Here is a 24,024-nt window from a genome sequence, read left to right as displayed (position 1 = left end):
TAAGAGTTCCTCCTTATTTTCTGAATATTCTTTTTTATTATCATTATTTTCCACCTTTCTTTTCTTGTTTTGTAGCTATAACATCTCTCCTCTCTCTCCAGAGATATTAGGTGGTTCTGAAGTTCCCTCTCCTTCCATGGTCTCTGGTTCCCTTTTCCCGTGTGTTTCAGACCCTGACTTCACTGTTAGAAACATCTTCAAAAGTCTGGTGATCACTGGCTTTCCATTCAGTTAATAAAAGGTAGCCCTCAAAAGCTTACCGAGGGCTGTGTGTGGAATGGACGTGTTGACTAGTGATTCTCCCCCCAGGTGGTGAAGAGGTACCTATTTCATGATGGGATCTCCACGTCTTGCTGCTCAAATCCTCCAATGTCCCGTCTGGTGGTCTGGTGGTGTCAGCACGACTGCTAGTGTCTGGGAGGGCCAACAGGAAAATAAACTGTGGGGGGTGGGGGGTGGGTGTTCACCCTCAGTATTCAGATTTGACTTAATTTCCCCGAATGCAGAATATGCTGTCCTCAGTCCCCACCCCTTGCCCTGCTGGGTCTGTGTCCCAAATTCCAGGGATTTTCTGTTTCAACTCTCCAGGGAGTAAACTTTCAGTTTGCTGCTGCCTAAAGGGAGGGGCAGTCACGGGGCTTTGAGGAGGAGGAACCTGGTGGAGGAACCTGGAGGTCTGACTGCTTCTTATAAAAGAGTTTCAACCAATCCCCCATTTTCAGTCCCACTCTGCATCCCCACCTTCACAGGTTTTGAATTCCCGAACTAGTCCGAGTCTCTGTAGCAAAAAAATGTTGGCTTCTTCTGGGATCCACTTTACTTTCTCCTTTAAGTCAGTTACAATTTGTCTGTTTCCTTGCAAAATTTTTATGGCATCTTTCATTTGGAATGTCTCCTCTCCTATTTTCTTTGTTCCCGTCAGTGTGCATTTTTTTAGTCCTTTACTTGCATTTTAAGGGGGTTTTAGGAAGGAACAGAGTGAAATGTGTGCATTCAGTCCACCATGCCTAATAAGTCTTCAACAGAAACCCAATCAAAGAATAAAACCAACTTTTCTCTAAAACCCATAATAAACCACAAACCCTTCCCTCAAAAAAGTTACTGTAATTTCTTTACTGAAGAATCATCCATCTTAGATTTGCATAAGAGATTTTAACCAAACATTAGCCTATATAAAGAATTTTCACTTAAGATGATAATTCGAACTGGAAAACACGGCATCATTATTCTGAACTTCAAGTTAATAAGTAGTAATCACATAGAGGATTACTTCTGTGTGAACACATCAGGCCAAAGAAATGTCATTTTACTTTCTGATATGGTTCACAGACCAATGGTCTACGAACATCGCAGACACAGAATGTCTTGATTTCACCAAGTATTTAACTTCTCCTTGTGAATAAGACATAGAAACGGTGGTGATGGTCCTACAGGCAGGTGAGTTCACATCCCTTGTTTTTATCCACAGATTGCCACGGACCTTTAGGGAAGAAGCTGCTAGTGGCTGCTACTGGGTCCACCTGTAGCCCTGTGCTGTCAACATTTGTTATGACTATGGATAGAGGTGTGAATAACCAAGTGCAAATGCCAAAGAACTACAACTCACCCATGGGATGAATCATGATCCCAACCCTCCCCATGTACTAAAATGATGGTCTAGAAGCAACTAGAAAAATTAAGCCGGGATAAGGCAGTGTTTTGAATTTTTAATCAATCATTTTAAAAGGTCTATCTGAAAGCAATTCTTATGAAAATGACGATAGACTTAAGGATCTCAGCTGACCATAACACAACACGGTCAATAAAATGCTAACATAATCTCAAACTTCATTAATGTCCAGGATTCTGGTCAAGGGAGATGATCCCATCACATTCTGCATTAGACCCCATCTCAACTATCTTGTTCTGGGCCCCATATTTTACACTGTCACACTAGACGAGGTGTGTGAGAGGAAGACTTTAAGAGTCCAGACCTGCACTGTCCAGTATAATAGACACAGGCCACATGTGGCTATTTAAATTTAAATGAAATTAAAACTCAATTCCTCAGTGACACTAGCCACATTTCAAGCGTTCAATTTCCCCGTGTCTAGTGGCTACCACAGAGGACAGCACAGACACAAAACAATCCCTTCACTGCAGAAGTGCTGCTGGACTGCAGGGGTCTCGACCTCATGTTGTATAAGAAATGGGATATGGAAGCTGAGCCAGGAGAAGAGAAAGTTTTAAGAAAACCTTCTATTTTAAGACTTGTCATTATTATTATGTAGAAAATAGAAGGAAGTTGTTCTTCCCAGCACACAGAGCTAGGATAAAAGGGAGAAGCTACAGACGGGCGGAGCTCAGCTTAACAAATAAAAAGTCCCAGCAATCAGAACTACTCACAGTGGAAGGGCTCCTCCTCAAAAAGTGAGCCTCTGTCCCTGGAAGTGCTCAGGGAAGCCTGGATAACCTCTCTTCCAGAGATTTCTCCACAGGGAGAAAGTGTCTTCCAATTCTAAGTTACTAGGCTTGCATGCAGACACCCAAAACTAACAAAAAATGGGTTATGACCAGTTATATAACATAGCAAACTGTTTCTAATCCCCCTCACCATTTTATACAATCAATTGACTCCTCTCTCGATTCTGTGAACATCCACTCACCTTTAAAGAACATTGCCCTCTACTTCTAGGCCAATACCCTGTGCAGGATTACATGGCAACCAGTGACTAAGCTCAAAAAGCATCTCATTTTTTCTAAAAAATTACGCTCTTTTTGATTCTACTCCATACGTTTGTTATAACAACATTTAAAATTGCTCGTGACAGAAAATCGACAGTCCAAGAATGCACACCAAGTTTATCCTGTGCTGTACGGTACTGGCAGCATGAATATTATTACCTTAATATTTCATTGTGCCTTCAACCTCATTCCAGAGACTTCTCTGTCTACGGGCTAACGTGTCACAGAGAGGGAGGGAGACCGCCAGGCAGGTGATTTTAAGTGCTATAAAGGAGGTGCTTATATTTATAATTGCCTTTCCTTTCATGTTTTGAATTTAGTACCTAAGCAACTTTCAGCCAGCCAAAGAAGGGGTGGTACTGGTTAGAGGCCTATTTCATTGTCTTGGTCTCTCTATCCAACTACAGCCCTGAACCTCTGGTCTACGAAAGATAGCAGAGATACTCAAATAAGGAAGAGGAGGAGGACAAGTAGGCCAGGACAGAGAAGCATGTTGAATCTTGCCACCCTGATCATGAAAAGCAACTGGCTGTAACTTCATTGTTTTGTCTGTGTTGGCAGCAGAAGCTTCACTCAGCATAGAGAAGTCTCTGGCAGAAGTTGTACTTGATACTTCAAAGCTGCAATCAAAAGGGCTAGAATGAAGTTGAGGGAAGGGCTAAAAAATGGTGTAGGTTCAGGATAAACATTGGAAATACAGGAGCTTTTGTGGCAAGCTATCCTGGAAGTTCAAGTTCAAGGGAAGGGGGTCAACTTTATGGGCTCCAAGAACCACTACTGAAGAAAGCTATCCAGGGGATCACTGTGTCAAATCTAAGAACGTTGTTAGCTTGGAAAAACCAAGTTTTGTTAATGAAAATTTTAAGTGTGTCGGAAGAGGCAGGAGCAGAAAGGTTAACTGAACAGTTTCTTCTACAATTAACTATATATATTAATTTGGACTGGGCCATCCATTCGGTCATTCCTCTAACAAACACGCACTGAGTGCCCACCATGTGCCAGGCTCGGTGCTACTGCAAGGGTTACAATGGGTTAGAAACAGACGTGATCTCAGCTTTTCTGAAGTTTCACTCTGGTGGGGGAGATGGACATTAAAGAGTCACACATATGCAACTGAAAAATACGACTGCCTATATGATAATCAAGTAGACATTGTAAATAATAGAGACGTGAAAATGTATAAGGGGAAACCTAAGTCTGAGTTAACAGAAGTTGGGGGAGTGAGTATTCTAGGCAGAGGGACAAGCCAGTGCAAAGGACCCGAGGCAGGAACAAGCTGGCACATTCCTACAAGTGAGGACTGATTCTAGAGAAGGCTCAACAGGAAAGAAGACTCAGATCACACAGAGCATTGTATGTCTTGAGAATGATTCTGCTCTTGATCTAAGGGCAGTGGGAAATTCCTGAGGGGTTTAAAGAGCTGTGACATGATCACAAATCTATGTTTGGAATATGGTTATTCTAAATTGAGAATTCAGAAGCCTCGCAAACTTGTATTCTGAGGACCAGTTTATGATTAAATGTGAAGATGAACTTAGAGAGTGTTTGTCACAAACACAGCTCTGTGTATGGTAAACTCTCTTTTATGTGCAAATCATATACAAACATTTTAAAATCCAATAAAAGAATATAACACAATAGTAAGATGTTTATGTGTTTATTTTGTAGGACTCGAGCTTCATGAGCGTATTTCATTAAACACAGTAACGTCTGGCTTGTTTGTACTGGGGAGAGCTGTAGCCCGCTAATGCAACGTCCTTTGCGTATGAAGACACTAGTCCATTCATCCACATCATAGAGCAGACATTCTGGGATGAGTTTTTCAGTTAAGGTGGTCAAATTCCATGGGTTCATCTATACCCAGAAGTGGGTAAAGATGGGATATGGTTTGTGTCCACTTAACCAGAACAAAGCTCCCTGATTCCCCAGAAACGTAACTTCTAATTTTGGTTAAAGCTTCTCCCCAACTTCCTTAATTAATATGACAAGCTGGTGACCTCTTTTCAAATACTGACTTAGATAGGCTTTGGTTTAAAAAAAAAACAACTAACAACTATCTGAGCTATACTGCTTAGTTATAAAATTACTTGGCTATATTATCACTTGAAAATGTACATGATGGTTGCCTTTCCTATATGCAGCTTTATCTCCGAGCTGTGAACTATTAAAATATCAATATATTTTAAAAGTTATAAATTGAGTTTGATGAATTATTTAAATAAACTCTATGCCATGCAACCAAACAATAGTCTCTGAAATCACTGTCTCCCAAACTGGTTTTTTTATTAGTCTGATTTTTGGAATGTAATAAGAAATGCAACTTAACATGGTGCTGTGTTCAATACACAGATAACAGAATACTGCAGATCTGATTTCTAAACACTAGTTCAACTCTACTCTTTATCATACAGAAGTCAATGCTCAGATGACTCCCATCCCATGGCCAATTTCCTTTTGTGGAAAAAAGAGACATGGCCCTAACATATAGCAGGGCTCAGAGCACAGAACAGCTCTAAGGATGGATGGATAACAGGTATTTGGCAAGTCATAACTGTTAGTTATCAAAGTTACACTACTTATGTGTCTTTATGGCACTTGATTTTGAACATGAACACTGTTTAATGACTACTTAGAAAAGAGGAGACGCCGATCCTGTGCTTAATTGAAACGTAGTCATTTCATTCCCCTGCTTAAAAAAACAGTCCTTTACCACCCCAAACCTGTAAACCACCTAAGCTGATGCCTACCAGCTTCCCCAAGTCTCCTTCCTTCTCCTCCCCCTCACACTCCACAAATATTGAAACCACAGCCCTCCTCTGCACAGGACAGCCCCAGGCATCTCGCCAGCATCCAGGGCATCCCTCTGCTGGAGCATCTCTCTATGGTCCGTCTTCCCCTGCTATTCCTTACTCAAAGCCCCTTGAGGGCAGAGGCCAAGTCCTATTTTCTTTTGTTCCCCAACATTTAGCACATAGCAGGCAGTGGTGTTGGGCACTTTGAACAGCTCAAAATCCACCTTAGAGGGTACACAAGGCCTTGGACTAGAAATGTTGTTCAGTTATTAATTATAATAGAGTGCTCACCAATTTTCTTGAACTATATGAAGAGACCAAAAGTTTTCCTAAAAATTCATCCCAAATGCAAAGTTCTTGCTCCCTCCCTCATCTACTGCTGCCAGGATAATGTGTCTAAATCCTGCCTTCCTTCTGTGACCCTCCTGTTCAAGAATCCTCCTTGGCCCGCTGCCTCTAGTCTCGGCTCCTCTGCCAAGCTCACTGCAAGTGTAACGGGAGCAGCTGCTGCGGCTCACACTCTCCAGAGCCCTTTCATGTACGTTATGCCATTTGATCCTTCACCGGAACCAGAGATAGCCAGGCAGACATCTGACACTGTTTTTACAGATAAACAAAGGAGAGTTAATTAACTCTGCCTAAGGTTGGACGGGCCACTAGTGTGAGACAAGACAATCCCCAGCTCAGGTCTCTTCACTCGTGCACAAGAGCCATGATCTCTACCGTCCGCTCAGATCTTTAATGAGCACCTCCTATGTGCCAGAGACCGGCTGGGCCGCTGAGGGAACCAAAAGCTCAGTGAGACAGGAGTCCTACGCTGGAACGAGATGTGTGACAAATGCCACCGGAGAACCACACACACTGCACTTGTAGGAATTTCAAAACCAAAGAAAAGAAAAATCACCACCCTTCTCAGAAGTTTACAGTAACTATTGTTCGTGCCACATGAACTGCCAATACTCCTTCCCACCCAGGACTGTTCTCTGTAGCAGATACACCCCTGAGGGAGGAGCATGACTCTCATGCTTTCCTGCATCCCAAAGCATCTCCAATACAGGAGCACACGTGATGTCATGGAACCACATCTCACAGGGCATTGGGTTCCAAAGGCAGTGGATGGGGCAAAACCATCTATCGTTAATACACACTTGAAGATCCCTTAATGCCCTGGGAACATAACTTTACGCAGACATATTCTACTACCCCATCCCCGCCCCTCCCTTCTCAATGAGTCCTATAGGGCCAGTTTTTCCTTCAGCATTGGAACATATCAATTTTGTGTTTTGTTGCTGTTCTTGTTGTTTTGTATTTTGAATTTTTAGTTCAAGACCTGATGATGTAGTTCACATGTGTGTTGGGGACAGGGGCTACGAAAATCCTGTGTCTCTGAAGACCAACGTCATCCTCAGTGGGCCAAGATGTTCACACTTAGGCAAACGGCAAAGGGGACTTTTATTCCCCACAAGCTTTCGTTTCCCACACACTCCAGGGCATGTGCTCACTGGCTCGAGTAGGGAGCTGAATCCTGATGCTACTTAAATTACTTCTCTTGCTCTTTCCTCTTTCTTTTCATTATTGTTATTGCTGTTGTTATAATTAATTATATTATTATTTATTTTTTGTTGTTGTTGAGGAAGATTTGCCCTGAGCTAACCCCTGTGCCAATCTTCCTGTATTTTGTATGTGGGTCACAACCACAGCATGGCTTGACGAGTGGTGTAGGTCTGCACCTGGGATCTGAATCCATGAACCAGGGCCACCAAAGCAGAGCATGCAGAACTTTAACCACTCAGCCACGGGGCCAGCTCCATAATTATTATTATTATTTTTTTTTACCAAGCATGTATAGTTGAACACAAGTAAAACACAGGTAAGCTTTGTCTCCACTGTAAATCTTTAGCCACTAGTTTACTCAGTTTACAGTAGATCTGTAAGAATAATGCTAAGTGCATGTGGCTGTTCCATAAATATTCTTTAATTCGTTCACTAATTACCCACCAACTGTATACCACACACTTGTTTTAAGCGCTGGGGAAAGCAAGGGTCAGCCACAGAGGCCTCCAGTCATGTCGGGGAGAAAAGCACAAACAAAATCATTTCATTACCACCTAACAACTGCATGTACAAGGCAAGACGGGCCTGGACAAGGCAGGGGAGGCTTAAGGAGATGAGCCCCCCTCCCCGAAGCACATATGGCCCCCTCCCTCACCTTCAGGCCCTGATTCGGTGTCACGTTCCCAGTGAGGCCCTCCACAAGCTCCCATTTAAACCTGTAAGCCCTCTCCCACCACACACCCTCCCACATCTCTCTCTGCTTTATTTTCCTCCCCAGCTGCTTATCCCTCTGATCCCATCTCTTGTTTTACTTCTTATCCTTCTCCTTCCATGAGAGGGTGGGCTCCACGAGGGCAGGGATTTCTGTCTGTTTTGTTGAATCTCGACCCTAAAACAGCACCCAGCACATAGCAGGATTTGGTTAATATTCAAGAAGAAGCCTTTCCTGACCACATACAGGGCACCGGTCAGAGCGCTCTGTCCCTCTGTCCTTTCTTTTCCTTCACAGCATTTATCAAGAAGCTCAGGTTTTCTTTCCTTTTCCAATTTGTTTATTTATTTATTTTCCTCGCCCCTCACTAGAATGGAAGCTTCATGACAAGCGAGTTTGTCTGCTGTGTTCACTACCGTGCTCCCAGCACTTAAAATAGAGCCTGGCACTGTTTATTTATTCCATAAATTTTACCTGAATGAACGACATCACCCTCATGACCACAGCTCATAGTCACCGAGCACTCAGTGTATCCCAGATGGTGTTAAGCGTATTCTCTCTCCCAACCCTCACAACAAGCCTATGAGTGGGCATTACTATTACCCTCATTGTATAGATGAGGAAACACTGACAGACACACAAAAACGTGCCCAAGGCCACAAACTCAGCAAAAGGAAGAGACAGCAATTAACTCCAAGCCATCTGACTTGAGCTTTGCTTCTGACCCCCGTCCTATGGACATAACAGAGCTGCACTGTAGATGGACAGTGCCATCATCACTCCTGGTCTAGTGCATGGGTATCCTCATCATCTGCCCCCTCTAAACCATCCTCCTTACACCTCCAAGCCATTCTCCACACTCAAGCCAGAGTGACATTTCCCATAGCAAATCTGACCCCCTCACTCTGCTTTCAATCTCTTCAATGGCTTTCCACTGATAGAGCACACATGTGAGGGTCCCTCCAGCAAAGGGGATCAATATTCGTAATAACCTCTCTAGAAGAATGACAATGTCGTCCCCGGGAAAATGACAGATTATGAAAAAAATGATGGGCTTGAGAGAAATGCTCTCCTTTTGAGATAAGAAATGAGAAAAGGCTTATTTGACTATGATAAACTGGGCCCTATCAGTAATTCCAAAAATATTTATACAATCTGATCAGAATCAGCAAGGTAGATGTATTAAAATGGATATTCCTGAGCCCCACTCAAACCCATTAATTCAGAATCCCTAGAGAGGGGGTCAGGAAATCTACATTTTTAACAAATACCCCTTTGACACTTACTGATCTAGACCTTTTCAACTCTAAGACACCAGGTAAGTATCTGCACGTTGGGCAATTCTGTATAAACCATCAATGTCAAGACTTAGACCCAGCTAGCTCTATTTCATGACCACTAAGGGCCCTTTTGTTCATGAATAATGTTATATAACTCACAGATTCAAACCTGCCCTAACCCAGGTCACAGGTTTCAAAAATGCCCAATGCTTGGGCAGCTCATGCCAATCACAGGAAGCCAGAACTACCACGTCTGGTAAAGTCAACTTACTTATGCCAGGTCAACAGTTTTACTACTAGACATGTTCATTCCAAAGATTATTCCATTTCTTCCTTTAAAATACACCTCCTGCCATGGCTAGGAAATTGTGAGAGAAAAATAAACAAAAAACACAAACCGTGTCTTGCCCTGAGCATGCCAGTTGACTGCTGAGCTAGAACAGTGTGGGATTCAAAGAAAAGCAAGCCTATGCAGGTCTTTTACATTCTGAAAGATCCTAAAAAACGTCAGAGATGAGCTTTGTTCACAGGGAAGTTCAATGCTCATCCAACCATCAACCCAAGACCCTGGCATTTTGCCAGGCTTCCCTGACATTACCAGGACTGGTCCCTACATGAATTCATCTTTGGACATGGGGCGCCATCTGACCCAATATTAGCTCCTGGCTCCTGCAGCTGAGAGAAGAGGAAGATCTTACCAGGTACAGTCTTCTCTCTGTCCAGCCCCCGAAGCTGTGAGTCCGCACTGCACAAGGCAGAAATAATACAGACTGACATCGAATCTTATGCTCAAGATTCCAACTATTTTTCCTTTTCTTGAACATGTTTTCAAATTATTTAACTTGTGCAAATTACCCAGAAAAATGTTTTCCTTCAGAAAATGTAAAAAAAAAAGAAAAAAAGATCTTGATAGAAAGTCAATCAGTCCTGAGAACTACTTTGAAAGATACAGGATTTAACTGTGGTGCTACAGCAAGTTTCGAATCTGAGTCATGTTATATGGTTTAACAAATTTTTTTGAAATTTCAGACATGTATTTAAGTACTGACTTTTAGCTCTGATTATTTTCAAGTGCACCTATGTAAAAGAAAATGTTCTACCCTACACAACACAAGACAGAAATTAACAGTGCTTTAGAAACAATGACTGTGTATTGCAATATCCAAAGAAGCCTACAGGAGAAAACAAAATGTGTAGAAGAAAACAGCAGAGAAACAAATTTTTCAAGATATTTCATAGGCATGAATATAACTTTTCATCCATACTGAATTAGCAGGCTCATCACATAAATGACTCTTGCAGATTCTATGTAATGTAAGTAATAAATAAGATCTATTGATATATAAGATGAACAAAGCAATCCTTGGTTAGATGTACTGCAACAAATTAAGGGGAAAGAAAGCGAGATTATTCAAGTTCAGTAAAGATTATTCAGCACTCACTACAGTGAAACACAAAAATATGGAGTAGAGCTCAAATTTCGAAGGCTTCTAACTTTCCAGATTTCATTTCAGTTTTCTAATGACAAATTATAGCTTTAAAGTATAAAATCACGAGGTTATTTATTCCCAATAGAACTTTCTAATTTCCTTACAAGTTCTTATGCTTTCAACTCTATACCCTGCCAAAGAGAAGCCTGCTTTCCCCACCCCACGCAGATTCCGCAACCCCACTGCAGACGCTCTCAGCCGTGGAGCATGCAATGACCCTCAAGGCTCTCTTGCACACGCTGACAGAATCTGCCAATACACGGGGCAAGGACAGAGGGGTGAGGTGGCATTCCCTGGGATTTAAAGAGGCCCCAGTGGTCAAATGAGAATAGCTCAAGATGTTTAAGATAGCAAAACCAGTACTCCATTTAGACTCCAAAATTTTAAGCCATTGTGAAAGACAAAGAAAACAGGCATTAATACTAGCATAAAAATGTTTTTTACATTCAGTTTATTTGTCAAATACCAACTGCTTTTTCTTTCATTCCTTTCTGTTTCTGATCTTTGGAAAAACCACATCAGTATCAAATGTCACTTAGTTCTTATTCAAACAGAGGAAAGCAGACACAGCGGCTGCACCCGTGACTTAGCTGACCTGGGCACTCAGTAAAAACAAACCTCTATAAATCACCAGATGTAAGCAATTGGGTAGTGATCACTTTAATTAATTGAATAGCTTTCCTGAAATTTACTGTATAATTTCAACCCTCCCAACACCTCTCCCAGAAGCAACTAACAATGGTGGTTTTCTCTTAAGTTGTTTAAAAGAGAAAAACATTTTTAACTTTTGTGGCTTGAATATATTTTTAAATTATTCAAGACTAAGGTTAATTAAGCTACTTAATTTTAGAAATTATACCATGCACATTCTAAATGCTACCTTTAAATGCCAAAAGTCAAAATTATTCCAAAACATCTCCAATGCATGAATATAAACATGTTATCTGCCCTAAAAATAGAGAAAATTTAACACAATTTTAATTCTATTTGAAAGCTCATATTTGCAAAATACCATCAATGGTATTTCTACCTTCAATCACATAATATAATTTTAACTGTATAAAGTTGATATTTTGACTTGATGTTTCTGAACCTCGATTTCCGCAGGCATCACACTTAACAGGACACTCCAAAGTCTTGTTACCAACTCCCATTTCTCCTTACAAAACAACTATCATTCTCCAGTAGGAACTATGCAATACCTAATCCAGAGATCCACGCCAACCATTGAGTAATACCAGAATTAAAGTCCTAGTCTACACAATATAATCAAATACACGTCTCTATGCGGTGAGGGCGGCTTCTCTGAAGCTTGGAGACCATTTCAGCCATGACAACAAAGTGTAAAAAACGTGTTGTTATGATCATACTTAAAATTTAGGAGGAAGAGAGAGCTGGAAAACAAGTCACCTAATTTAAAGAACGCTTCTCCATTATCCACTGAAGGAAGTATTCATATTTTGCTGGTAAGATCTTTGCTCTAGCCCACAGGGAAGTGCCACTCGTGGTCCCTGCAAACATACATGAGAAATCCTGCCAACATTCACTTACAAGGAGAGAAGTGTAATATTTGCTGAGACTGGTCCTAGATTTGGAATGGTCTCCAATTCATTGTTGTTCAGTTTCCTATAAATGACAAAAAAGGGAAAAAACGCTGATTAGATAAGCTGTAATTCACAGAGGTGAAAAATTTATAAAATTATTTCAAGATACCTCCCAAATTAAAAATTTTAAATAATTTATTATATTCAAATGTTCTTCACAGTTAAAGAGTGTGATGGGTAGTATATTTCACTCAAACCTCAAAGAGAAAATAACTAAGACTCACACTTCTCGAAGGTTTTGAAGGTGGCTCATGGAACTTGCCTTGATGGAAGACAGTCTGTTGTGACTTAAGTCCCTAGGAGAAAACAAAAATAAAATTATAAGTAGTTTCGAAAAATCACTAATAGTGCTTAAAGATGTGCAGGACAGAGTGGATTTATGAAAGATCTCTATCAACACTATTGACAACATAAGAAATAACCGGTCCATCCTGTTCCATAAACTAGATGGCAACCCAAATACCAAACTCAAAACTACAAACTCGGAGAACAAAATTAGTTTCGGAGGCTGGCAGATTCAGATGCTTTCAGCCCACAAACGTTTTAGGAGATGTGCTTTGGCACAGGGTGAACAGATCTTCTGTGAACTGGCTGTTTTGCTTCACCCTCCCCAGCCCCTACCATCCCCTCACCTCCAATGTGATGTGCTGAAGTCATGGCTTATGAAAAGTGGCTAATTAGGCAGGCTGCTGAGACTCAAACCTCTGAAGAAACTCTTTTACTATCATAAAATTAAGCATCAGTGTCCTTATTACAGTCAAACAAAATAGAAATTGCTTTTCACACATACTTATTTTGCTCGGTTAAGGCACCAAATTATTTAAAGTATCATTTTGTCTGTGTGTGTGTGTGTGTGTGTGTGTGTGTGTGTGTGTGTGTGTTTCTGTGTTTTGAGAGCACAGAAAACAACCTGAACCCTCTGCGTTCCTGAATTCCCCAAATCTCAATACCTGGTAATATAACGTATAATTTAAACCACATCAACCACCTAACAAAGTTCAGCAGAGTGTATAGAAACCTGTGAACAGATTTCCTTTCAATCATTAAAATAAATCTGCTTCTTACTCAAAGACTTAATCTAACTTAGTAACAATTTCCACAGGACATTATTATTTAAAAAAGAAACAGCAAAACAAAACTCCTACATATGCAATAATCTAGGCTAGGAAGTCATCTCATTCAGCATTTAAGATTCAAAATATGCAACAAAATCCATCAAATATTTGGTTATATTCCCTATGTGTGTCAACATACTGAATATGTGCCTTCAAAATGGTAAATGAAATGAAATGGTTGAGCAGCTATTGAAAACCAGGCTAACACACAGTATGGCTTAAAGCTCTCCCACTGAAAGATGTTAACCAACCCTTACTAAATTAACTCTTTCAGTGTTCAGAAATGAATATTTTTAAATAACCAAAGTTTTAACCAAACTTGATTGGAGAAAAGCACGAACCATTTGTTATATGCATAAGTACCCCCAAAAAAGAGAAAAAGGCAGAAAAATCACATCCAGAGACACAGTGTTCCTTAGGGCATGTCCATTAAGTTAACAATTAGAAATCAGAGATCTTTCTGTCTTTGAATTTTTGTTTTGAGAATAAACCTGGATTTCTCTATTTCACCTAAAAAAAAGTCTGCAAAGATTTTATTTGAAACATGTTTGCCTAAAGACCTACCAGACAGTAACAGACATGAGTAGATTTGTTCTGGTAGAGTTATAACACGAAAAAAAATCTGGCACAGTCTTTAAACTATAAAAATCCTGCAATTACAACCACTGCTGTGCATGCTCACCACGCTGGAGCCAGACACTTTCCCTCGCAGCCCAGCTCACATCCATCTGGAGTTCATCAGGAAGCCGTGAGCCCAACAACTCACGTTAGGATTCAAACAAAACCCGTGTGCTTTTTGCACCACAGACAGTCCCAGATTTCCCACAGGGCTTAAAAAACAACCAGGGAAAAGAGTCCTTCACCTGGGAGGTAGCCTGAATCAACAGAAAGTCTCATTTGGACCCACTTAACTAAAGGACATTGAACCAACATAACACGGCATCCCCTATTGTTTCAAGTTTTAAAAGGAAAGGGGGGGACCCAATCTGGCATTTACAGTTAATACAGGTGATTTTCTTTTTAATTAGAAAAACTAAGACTGTACTCTCCGCTTCATTTTAAGGATTATTTCACAGGGCAATGCTGTGAGAAAAGAGATTTGAGTGCTGAACTTTTTTTCCAACAAGTAATGGGATGAGATCTCCAACAAAGGACCTTTAAAATGAGAAACCACCTTCAGAGAACAGTGCACATGCTGGGGACCACTCATTCCTGATCCAGAAGCAGGAGCTGGCAACCTTAAACATTTCAGTTATTGCAACTCACTTCCATTCCCGAGTTTTCTGTACTATTAAAACCACATTATATGTGGGAGGAAAAAAATCACCCCTTAAGTGACTTTTACTGCTAAATACTTAAAGCCATGAAACTTTTAATGCACCTAAATTTAGATTTAATACAGCTCATGTTTCAGAAATGATTACTCTCCAGTTAAAGGATGTCACCTTTTCCTAAATCTTCCTGATATTGTTTTTATGGCTAAACTATTAAAAACAAATTCCAAGTTGGACAATGTCGTTTTCTTAAACCCATAAGAACACTCAATCAAGAAGGCAAATTCTTCATTTTTAGGTTTCCAATAACGATCATCTTCCCCAGGAAACCTTTTGAAAAAATTTTTTGTAGCGAGGTTAACAAATGGGAAAGGTGGTGAGGCAGGGAGGTGTTAACTATTTACCCAGAACTCAGCTGGCCAAATACTTGAAAATCAAACTCTACATGGTAGACAGAAGTTTCTCTTCCTGCATATGAGCAAGAGAATAAATATACATGAAAATAATTAATTTACAACACTTGGTTCCAGCTATCATTTTCTTCCTTTTAGCTTTGGAAACCTGACTTCCAAGTCAAATTTTAAAATGCAAATCCAGCCCAGCTTCTTAATCAATCCCACGGGGGCCTGTAGAGCTGCTAATTCAGCAGAAATCTGGAAAGCTGAAAAACAAGGCAGGCTATAGCTGTTTTAAGACACGGATCCAAAGTGACTCATAAATCAGCCTGCTCTGTTCAAGTTTTAGTCTGGAAAATATAGAAAAACAGCTGTGAAAACCATAAGGACTATTACCCCCACCCCGGCCCCAACTCAGGAACCGAGCAGAGGATTTATAACAGGCAGACAGTAAAGAAGCCATACCAGCAGTGAGCACCTTTCGGACTCCTGCCTGAGCCCAGCTAACTCAAACATTTCTATGTAATAAGATAAATAATTCTGAAATTTCAGTGAGATTTTAATAATACTTGAAACTCTCATTGGCAATTGAGTAACTTTCCCCTCTTTTGGCTAAGTAACATATTCTCAGGAGCACTCCTCCTTAGGTTCAGGACTCTTTGTAAGCACGAAGTCTAGATGTAAACTCAGTCTGTCTTTAAAAGCAGTTGTAAGCAACACTTCACATAGTTGCTGTTTTGAGAGCCACTTTCCTTAAAGTGTTAGAGGTTACTCTGAAAGGAGAACTAACTACAACGTTATTATTTTATAGCTCAAACTATTCAACTTTTCATACATAGGATTCCTACGGCAATAAATGACAACTGAATAAATTGAAAAAATACATACACACATGTATAATAAGTAGACAGATTGATTTTTTAACTTGCAAATTCAACAAATAAAACAGAAGACAGACACCAAACTTTTTCTGAACAGTGCTCTCATAAACTAAGCCTAAGGCAAACTTTTACTATCTTAATTACCTAAGGAAAAGGAAGTTGAGATATGCGGAAGAACAAGAGGCACTTTTCTACTTACTTCTGAACTCGGAAACAGTCTAATTAAAACTTTTCTAAGGATGTAAAATTTAAGAAGCAGCTATCTTATGCCTCCTGTTCCAAACAAGAAGGAACAGAGAAGTTGAAGCTCAATTCCAGGGGTTTTACTTCTTTCAAAGGTAGAGACAGGAGACTTCTAGAATTTTAGGCACAAACAGAAGAAACACAATAAAGAATTTAGACCACATGGCTTGGTGACAACTACAAAGTTGGTTAAAAGTCACACAAGCACAAGAATGACAGAGCTGTCCAATGAGTGATCACAGTGGGGCTTCTGACAACAGACCTAGTGCTTATTTATACAAGTGGAACTTATTTTCACATACATTTAAGGAATGTGGACTTGTATTGAGACAATTTACTGCTAGCGGAAATGTAATTAAAGATTGTGCTAACCAAATAAACTGTAATTTGTTTTTAGTGTGCCACCAAATTATCTGCAAAACAAAATCCTAATTAGGTCAGCTACTTTTAAGACAACCTTTAAATAGGTATCAAACCCCTTTTGGTTTAACCCAACTTCTAATCAAGAGCAATACAGTTATTTTCTTGAAGACATCCAAATTCACAAAAAAAGTATACTGCACCCTGCATGGTCCAGTAGGCCACTCGACACTGACACTATTGAATATAAGTTAGATTTGTTGAATGATCCAAGCATTTCTAAACACACCCCAGGAAGCACTCTATTCATTTTCTTCTTCTCATCCCTCTATTCTTCATAGGTGTTCACCTCCAGTCATTCAAATGTTCAGTTCCATATGTTGTCAATAGAGCCATTCACATTTCATGAATAAGGCAGCATGACCTCCACCAGAGGCAATTGAACAGAATTAGCCACAACTAATTGAAAGTCTTCCTGCTTTAGGTTAAAGCCCTTATCTCCTTCTTCAACTGTAATAAAAACTACTAAAAAAGACAACCCACGGTAAGAGATTAAATACCAATCTAAAACTCCCTAATTCTCCTTTTTGCTTAAACTAAAGTTTATTAACACAAAGAATACGCTTTTAATGGTCAACAATTCTACAATTCACAAATAAAGATTTTGATCAGCACAATGATTTAAAAGCACAATTTCTTAAACTGCTGACCAAACTTTCTACCACTATTATTAGGACGTTAGGATAGTCTACTAGAGTTAACAACTTAGAATTTCCATTGCAATTCTGCCAGCCCCAAATCTAAGGATTTAAGGGTGGACTGCACTTTTATTGCTTTCAAACAGGATGACTATTTTTTTTAAAAAAGAAACACGAGCTTTGATTGTTTGTTTACATTTTACACGAGTCCTCCAAGTCCTCCAATTTTAACAAAACTAGAGCTGGGAGAGAATAAGGAGACATTTGGAGAGAATCAACCTTTCCAAGTAAACTACACTTTCTTCCTTGTTCTTCCCCGGAGTTGGCAGTGATCTCAGGTTTTCAGACTTCACAGCTAGCGTCCAAAAACTTGCATAACAGCACCCAGCGCTCTCCCCTAAACCGTCTGGGCGTGCTGAGAAGCTACAGAAATCACGCCCCTGGTTCTGAAATCTCTAGCTCCTTCTTTTCCATACCTACTGATCAGTCTTGCCAACTTCTTACCGGAATGAGGATGTGTTACAGTTTGGTCGAGGAGGGGGATTTACGGAGCTTTCTAATGCGAAATTCGGCACAGGGGAGAGAACAACAAAAGGATGTCGACCATAGTTTGCACAGTGACCGAACTCTGTGGAGGGGGCTTCCCAAAGGAAAGGAGCGCGTTTAATCACCGAGTGGTAACAGGACAAGGGGCCTGAACCACTTAGGAACTCTAGGTGAGCTCTCAGAGGGAGAGCTGCGAACTCCCATAGTCTGCAGGCGGCCCCCTCGCCCGCCCCGGCCTGGCAGGGGCGCGCATCCGACCCCCCGGGCGCGCTCAAGGCGCAGGATGTTGACTCTCCCCTGGAGTTGTCAGCGGCTCCCTGCCCTCGCCCACCTGCGGCCAGGCGGGGCGCGCCAAGGGCCCACCTGCGCGGCCCGCAGGGCCCTGAGAGAGCGAGACTGAGGCCCCGACGGCTCCTTCTCCATCCCCGCGGAGCGCCGCTCGAGGCCTGGGCCCGGAGGAGCTGCCCTGGGAAAAGCTGCTCCGCGCCGCGCGCCCTGGCCCCGCGCCGGCTCCCCTCGGCCCGCAGGAAGAATACTTACAGCCGAGCGACCCAGGGCGGGAGCGGCTCGGGCAGGCGCGCCAGCCCCCGGCGACTGCAGTCCAGCAGGTCCCCGAGGCAGCGGCAGGGAGCGGGGCACGGGCGCTCGGCGGCCACCCCGGAAGGCTGCGCCAGCGCCCCGCGCCCGCCCCGGCGGCCGCCCTCGGCCGGGCCCGCGCGCCCCAGCGCCGCGCACAGCAGCAGCCCCAGCGCCGCCGCGGGCGCGCGGAGCCTCGGCGCGCCCATCGCCGTCGTGCGGCCTCTGGCTCGGCCCGGCGCTCCGCACTCGGGGCCGGCCGCACCTTCCAGCCGAGGGTGGACGCCCGCGCTCCGGGCCCGCGTGCGCGCGCCCTCCTCTCGCGCTCCCAGGTAGACTCCTTTCCTTTACTGCAAGCCGCGAAGCCCTTTCATGCCCCGGAGCAGCGAGAGGGAAGCCAAAAGGATCGGCCGACCGCGCGGACTGCAGGGCGAGCAGCGCCGGCGCGCGCACCCTCCGGCCCGCAGAAGAAACTTTTTCGCCTCCTCCCGGCCCGGAGCGCGCAGTCCCCGGCGGCCGAGGCGCGGGGTGGGCCGAGCAGGGGCCGGCGCGCGCCCATTGGCCCGCCAGCCCCCGCCCGGGCCACGTGACAATAACAAGGCTCCAGTCCCCGGGCGGGAGTGCGGGAGAAAGTGCAGCTGAGATTGTAGGAAATTCGGAGTTACATTTTCCAGCCTCTCGGGCCAGAAGCCTCCGCTACGTCCTGGGAAACATACATCAAATGCAGTTGAAGAGAAAAGGGGAGTGAAGAGACAAATGAGCAAATATTAGGCCAGCTCTCGAAGTTGGAGGTATTTAGGGGAACTTCAGGGGAGTCCAAAGTTAACTCTGATATCAGGAAGCCTTTCAATTCCAAGTTTAAAAAATGTATGTTATCCTCCCATTCACAGATGAAACAATGGTTTCAATGAAAATATAGTTTTCTTAACATTAATGCTTGTCATTGTTTTCCATATGTCGGCTCCACAAATAAAAACAATAATAAAATGTAAAAGTTGGAAATGGTATATTGAGTTACAAATAGCCAGCGTAGTGCACTGATAGAGCTGGGGGGAAATTACGGGAAATGGCTTTCTAATAAGCCAGAATACCAATCATAGATTGCATGCAATAGCTAGGAAAAAAGTAGTCACGGTAATATTTCAGAGCAAAATGAAAACTAGGACCGCGGAGGAAAAAATTAATATATGCACCGTGGTCCACCTGGACTTTGAGTGATGAGAAATCCTCATTGAGAAGGCTACAGGCTAGAAGTACTTGCCTGCCTCCTCTGCCGGCGGTGGATTCAGGCTCACAGGACTTCCCAGTGAAGTCTGTGCCTTAACTTATTCTTGCAGGTGATACAGGATGTTGGAACTGATGGAGACTTCAGAGATCATCTGCCAACGCCCTCCTCCTCTGGGTGAGGAAATAGATTCAGAGAGGGTAACTCGTTTGTTTGTGGCAAAAACTGGAAGCTTCTTTTAAACTTCCACTTCTTCAGTCGTCGTTTCTTGCATGCTGACTGCCAGAGCGTTCGTTGGGGCTGCTTCAACTGTTGGTGACTGAAAAGTGGAGATGGGTTGTAGAGTTGAGACTTGAACGCTAATGCCTGTTGAATTCTGCTGTAGCAAGTCACCTGTGTAAGCATGCCAATTCCTAGGGGAGAGAAGAGACTCACTTTGAAACTGAAGCACATTACTTTAGATGTGATCTCCCAGCCTCTTCTTTCCAGCTACCATTAGCACCGACCTCACCAGCATTTTTGATGATGTACAATTAAAAAATATTTATAATGATGGTACCTCGGCTTTGAGTAATCATTTTGCCTGCTTGGGAGTGGTCGAGACACACCACAGTCATGCTATGGATTTTCCAGCTCAGCCTCCCCCATCTACTTCACATAAGGAAAATCAAGCTTAATGCATTGGAGTTTTTAAAAAGAAGAAATATGCCATTATACATGTTACGTCACAGATAGTCAGAAATTGGCTACCCTTTGGGGGAGGTTTAGCTCATTTTCCCTAGTCTATCCTCTCCTTTATTATTTCATCTTCTGTGAATTCCATGTACACCTATATGCTGATATTTACCACATCCATATTTCTAGCCAGATATTTCTCCTAAACTCTAGACCCGTATATTCAACCACCCAGAGGTCATCTCAAATTGGATGTTCAAATGTCACATATCTAAAGTTAAATATCACCACCCCTGAACCTTACTGCTTTTCCTCCTGAGTTCATTCTCTTGGGGGGTGATACCTCCCTCCCTCTAGATGACTGCCCCAGAAGCCTGATTCACCCTTAAGATTTCCTCAGTCTCACTACCACCTCTACATTCAATCAATTAGCAGATCCTCTGGAAACTCGAGCAACTGAATGTATCTCCTATCTCTCTCTCCTTGGACATTATGCAAGTTCAGACCACCATCAGCTCTGCTTTCCGGATTACTGCCACAGCCTCTTTCCTATACGGCATTCCAGTCCTCTCTCCACAATGCAGTCAAGTGATATCCTGAAAGCTCACATCTGAGCCTGTAGCTCAACTGCCTAATTTGTTTCGTGGGGTCCCATTGTCCTCAGAGCAAAGTTTACATTCTTTAGAGTGACATATGCAGCCTTTTGTGTGCTTGGCCTCTACTTACCTCTTCAACTCATTTTATTTAATTATCTCCCTTTTACTCTAGGAACTACTTGCAATTTGCTTCCCATGCTGTGTGCTTTGCTTTTGGTCCTTCACATGCTGGTCCCTCTGTCCACATCATGCTCTGTCCCTCTTCTGCCTGGTTGATTTGTGCTTCAACTTAAGCATCCCTCTTTTGGAGAAGGCTTCCTGAGTCCTGCTTTAGCTATCTCTCCCGTGCCCTCCCAGCACATCCAGTATTCACTGGAGTGTAATTGACTATTTTCACTTACTACTTCCTAGATAATGCTTAGAATTTGCTCATAACCATGTATCCTTTAAGAGTTTTACCAGATATGATGTTAATTAAATTACTTAAACTTTCAGTACCTAAGTTTCTCCATCTATAAGTTGGGAATATAATAAAAACTTTCTTATCTGATTTCCGCTTATTAGCTCACTGGATTAGCTTTCACTCTCTGTTCCCTCTGTAAGATTTATTGACTAATGCCCAGGACTAGCTGAAATCTAGAGGCTGCCAGCCCCTCCCTAGTACGACCTTTGCGTGTTTGCGCCTAGCAGTCGGATGTTGATCCATAGTAGTTCCAGGCTTGTTTATATCTATAATTATGCAATTAAATTAAATATTGTGTAAACCAAATAAATGCAAGTGCAACCAGAAAGTACTTCATTTCTATGATAATAAATTTGCAGCTTGGGAAAGATTCTTTAACACAATCACTAAAACACAATGCTATCAAATTAGGTATGGGCAAGACAATTGTAAAAACTGGGGAGAAATGATAAATCTAGGAGATTTCTTCACATAGATTGCTTTGCAAGCACCCTTAAGTTGTTGTTCCACTTTAAAGCAGTTGTAATTGGGAGTCAATCAGCAGAGGATGTTTTATGGGGTGGCTTATGCTGACTCAGATGGTCTTTGAGAGAGCAAACTAGGATACCATGGAAAGGATGTAGCATGCATTAGATATGGCTATCCTCCATCTCTGTCTGTCCTCAGCCATGCAATCTGTAGGAGGAGGATCCAGTCCCACATGAGAACATTAAATCGGTGTAATATTTTCACAGACTTTTCAAACCCTTCATGAACCGCAGGGCAGAACTTCCACTGGGTGTTCACCTGAGCAGGTGAGGACCGAATGTCTTTGAGGTCCCTCCGGGCCCCGGGCAGCCTCTTTTGCAGTATGCAGACGATAGGAATGAAGGCAGAGTGCCAGGGAAGATGGTCTGTAATAGAGGGGAAAAAGGAACATAAAATTCTGTTTACTCTCCCAAAATTTATCAATGAATACCAGTGACCCAGAAATAGTCTTAATGTGTCGCTGAATTCTCTGATCCTCTCATGATGTAGTTTTTCTATATAAACATACACACACACACACACACACAGTTCAGTGGTATCAAATGTTGATTCTCAGGTCTTGTGGGTAATCTCTTATAAATAAGGATTTAGTATTACGTAGTCAGATTCATTTTGACTGGAGGTCTTTTAACATTTGAATTAAAATGAGAGAAAGTGTTGGATTTCTCCACTCCTTCAGAGGTTTACACTGGTTAACCCGGTAGTTGAAAATTGACTCTCCATTGGAAACTACCTACATCACACCAGACCATTTCTCGTTTATAACTTTGTCCTGGTGAATGGCAAGCCCCATCCATTTTCAAAACAGCCTCCTACCGTCCATTTTGTGGTTAGTATAACCCAGCCCAGTGCTCCTCTGAGTTTCCCTGTTTTTTTTTTTTTCTTCCTCTGGCAAGTGTGAGACTTTCTTATCTTGAGTGCTGGCAAGGGCAATGACTCACTGATAAAAAGTAATCGAGGTGCTAAGCTGTCAGTTTTAACATCCAAGGACAAGAATGGAAGCTAAACACTCAGGCCTTGCTTTATCGTTACAATGAATGACACAGTTTGTGTGAATGTGAACTGTGAGAAGGGAAAAGAGATAAGGCAAAGGAGGAAGAAAAGCGCAAAAATCCCCAGATAATGACGCCAAAAGCAAATGTTGCTGTGCTCTGTAACCTAAGCATATCTTTCCCATTCATTAAGGCATTTTAGAAGAAATAGATAACCCCCTTTTCTCACAAAAAATGCAATGCTTCACTTAGAGAGCAAGAGAATAGAATCTTATTTTACAAAACCCCTGCTATGAACATGTCTTAACGCTTTAGAAAATATTTAGAAAAATGAAGATAGCCACCCATCTGTTTCTCTCAAGTTGGCCAACTGTGCGATATTACTTGAATTGAAAACAAACAGTGTTATCTGAACGTTCACTTAACCACAAATTAAACATATGCTGTCTTTTATTTCACTCATTTCTCAAGTCAGCCTCTAAGGAATAATGTATGCTCTGAGAAAAGCTCGAATTGTGGACAAACCTGGGTCCTCTGGAAATCACGTGGGTGTAGCCCGGAGCTGCCAGGAGCTGGGAGCCCCGAGCTGGGGGTGGGGAGTGGGGGAAGGCTCCTGGCTGTGACCGCCACCAGACTCTCCTCAGTGGTGAGTGTCCTTCCCCAGCAGCAGATCCTTTCAGTGGTCTCCAGTTTCTCCACTCTTTCTCCTCTTCTTCCAATCTCTGCTCCATTTTTTTCTCTAGCCAGCAGCAATACTAAGACTCCACTGGAAATTTCAACAGGTAAAAAATAGCCCACCTGTCTGGCATGCAGACATCCACATGCTTGAGGATTTGTTACAGAGGATGCAAGGTGGTCAGAAGTCTGACAGTGAGGTCATGAGTAACTTTGGCTTTCTGAACCACTCTCTACCACATTTTCCTTTCCTGTACAATGGGGTGAAGAATAACAGATTGCTGCACAGTCGTATTGTGTAACTATACAGTCCCATATAGATTCTAGTTCCTATTACTTAACTCTCCAAATTACTGTTTTCTTTTCATTATTGAGGGAGATAAAGTGAGTTAACTACAGAAACATCCTGCTGCTGGGATTATTGACCACTGGAATGTTGGAATTAAGTAAACCCTCAATTATTAGTCCCGAATAAAATGGGGACAATAATATTTTATCTTAAAATAGAAAACAAAAAAACCATTTTACAACCTTAATATAAAACCCTCAATCTATGTGTTATGACAGCATACTATACATATCCTGAGATTTTTAATAGGAATTTTATTTTGCTGTCTCAAAATGTT

At 42.1% G+C, this 24,024-nt stretch overlaps 1 protein-coding gene across 2 annotated transcripts in view; it reads right to left on the bottom strand.

The window, feature by feature from the left end:
* Positions 1 to 18,703, bottom strand: part of LRIG3 (leucine rich repeats and immunoglobulin like domains 3) — a 45,028-nt gene extending 26,325 nt beyond the window's left edge. The window contains exons 1-3 of one of the 2 annotated variants that reach the window (XM_058557758.1): positions 18,209 to 18,703; positions 12,381 to 12,452; positions 12,104 to 12,178 (exon numbers count right to left, since the gene is read on the bottom strand). In XM_058557758.1, the coding sequence (XP_058413741.1) occupies positions 12,104 to 12,178; positions 12,381 to 12,452; positions 18,209 to 18,453 (392 nt within the window). In that variant the 5' untranslated portion in view covers positions 18,454 to 18,703. Of the gene's footprint in view, positions 1 to 12,103; positions 12,179 to 12,380; positions 12,453 to 18,208 lie in introns of those variants that run through there. The other variant, XM_058557759.1, reaches the window with a different exon arrangement.
* Between the last annotated feature and the right edge of the window lie 5,321 nt (positions 18,704 to 24,024).

This window comes from Diceros bicornis, chromosome 17 (genome assembly GCF_020826845.1).
Source record: "Diceros bicornis minor isolate mBicDic1 chromosome 17, mDicBic1.mat.cur, whole genome shotgun sequence".
Lineage (NCBI taxonomy): Eukaryota > Metazoa > Chordata > Mammalia > Perissodactyla > Rhinocerotidae > Diceros > Diceros bicornis.
The sequence above is the reverse complement of the archived record's forward strand: the minus strand, read 5'-3'. Positions and strand labels throughout refer to the sequence as shown.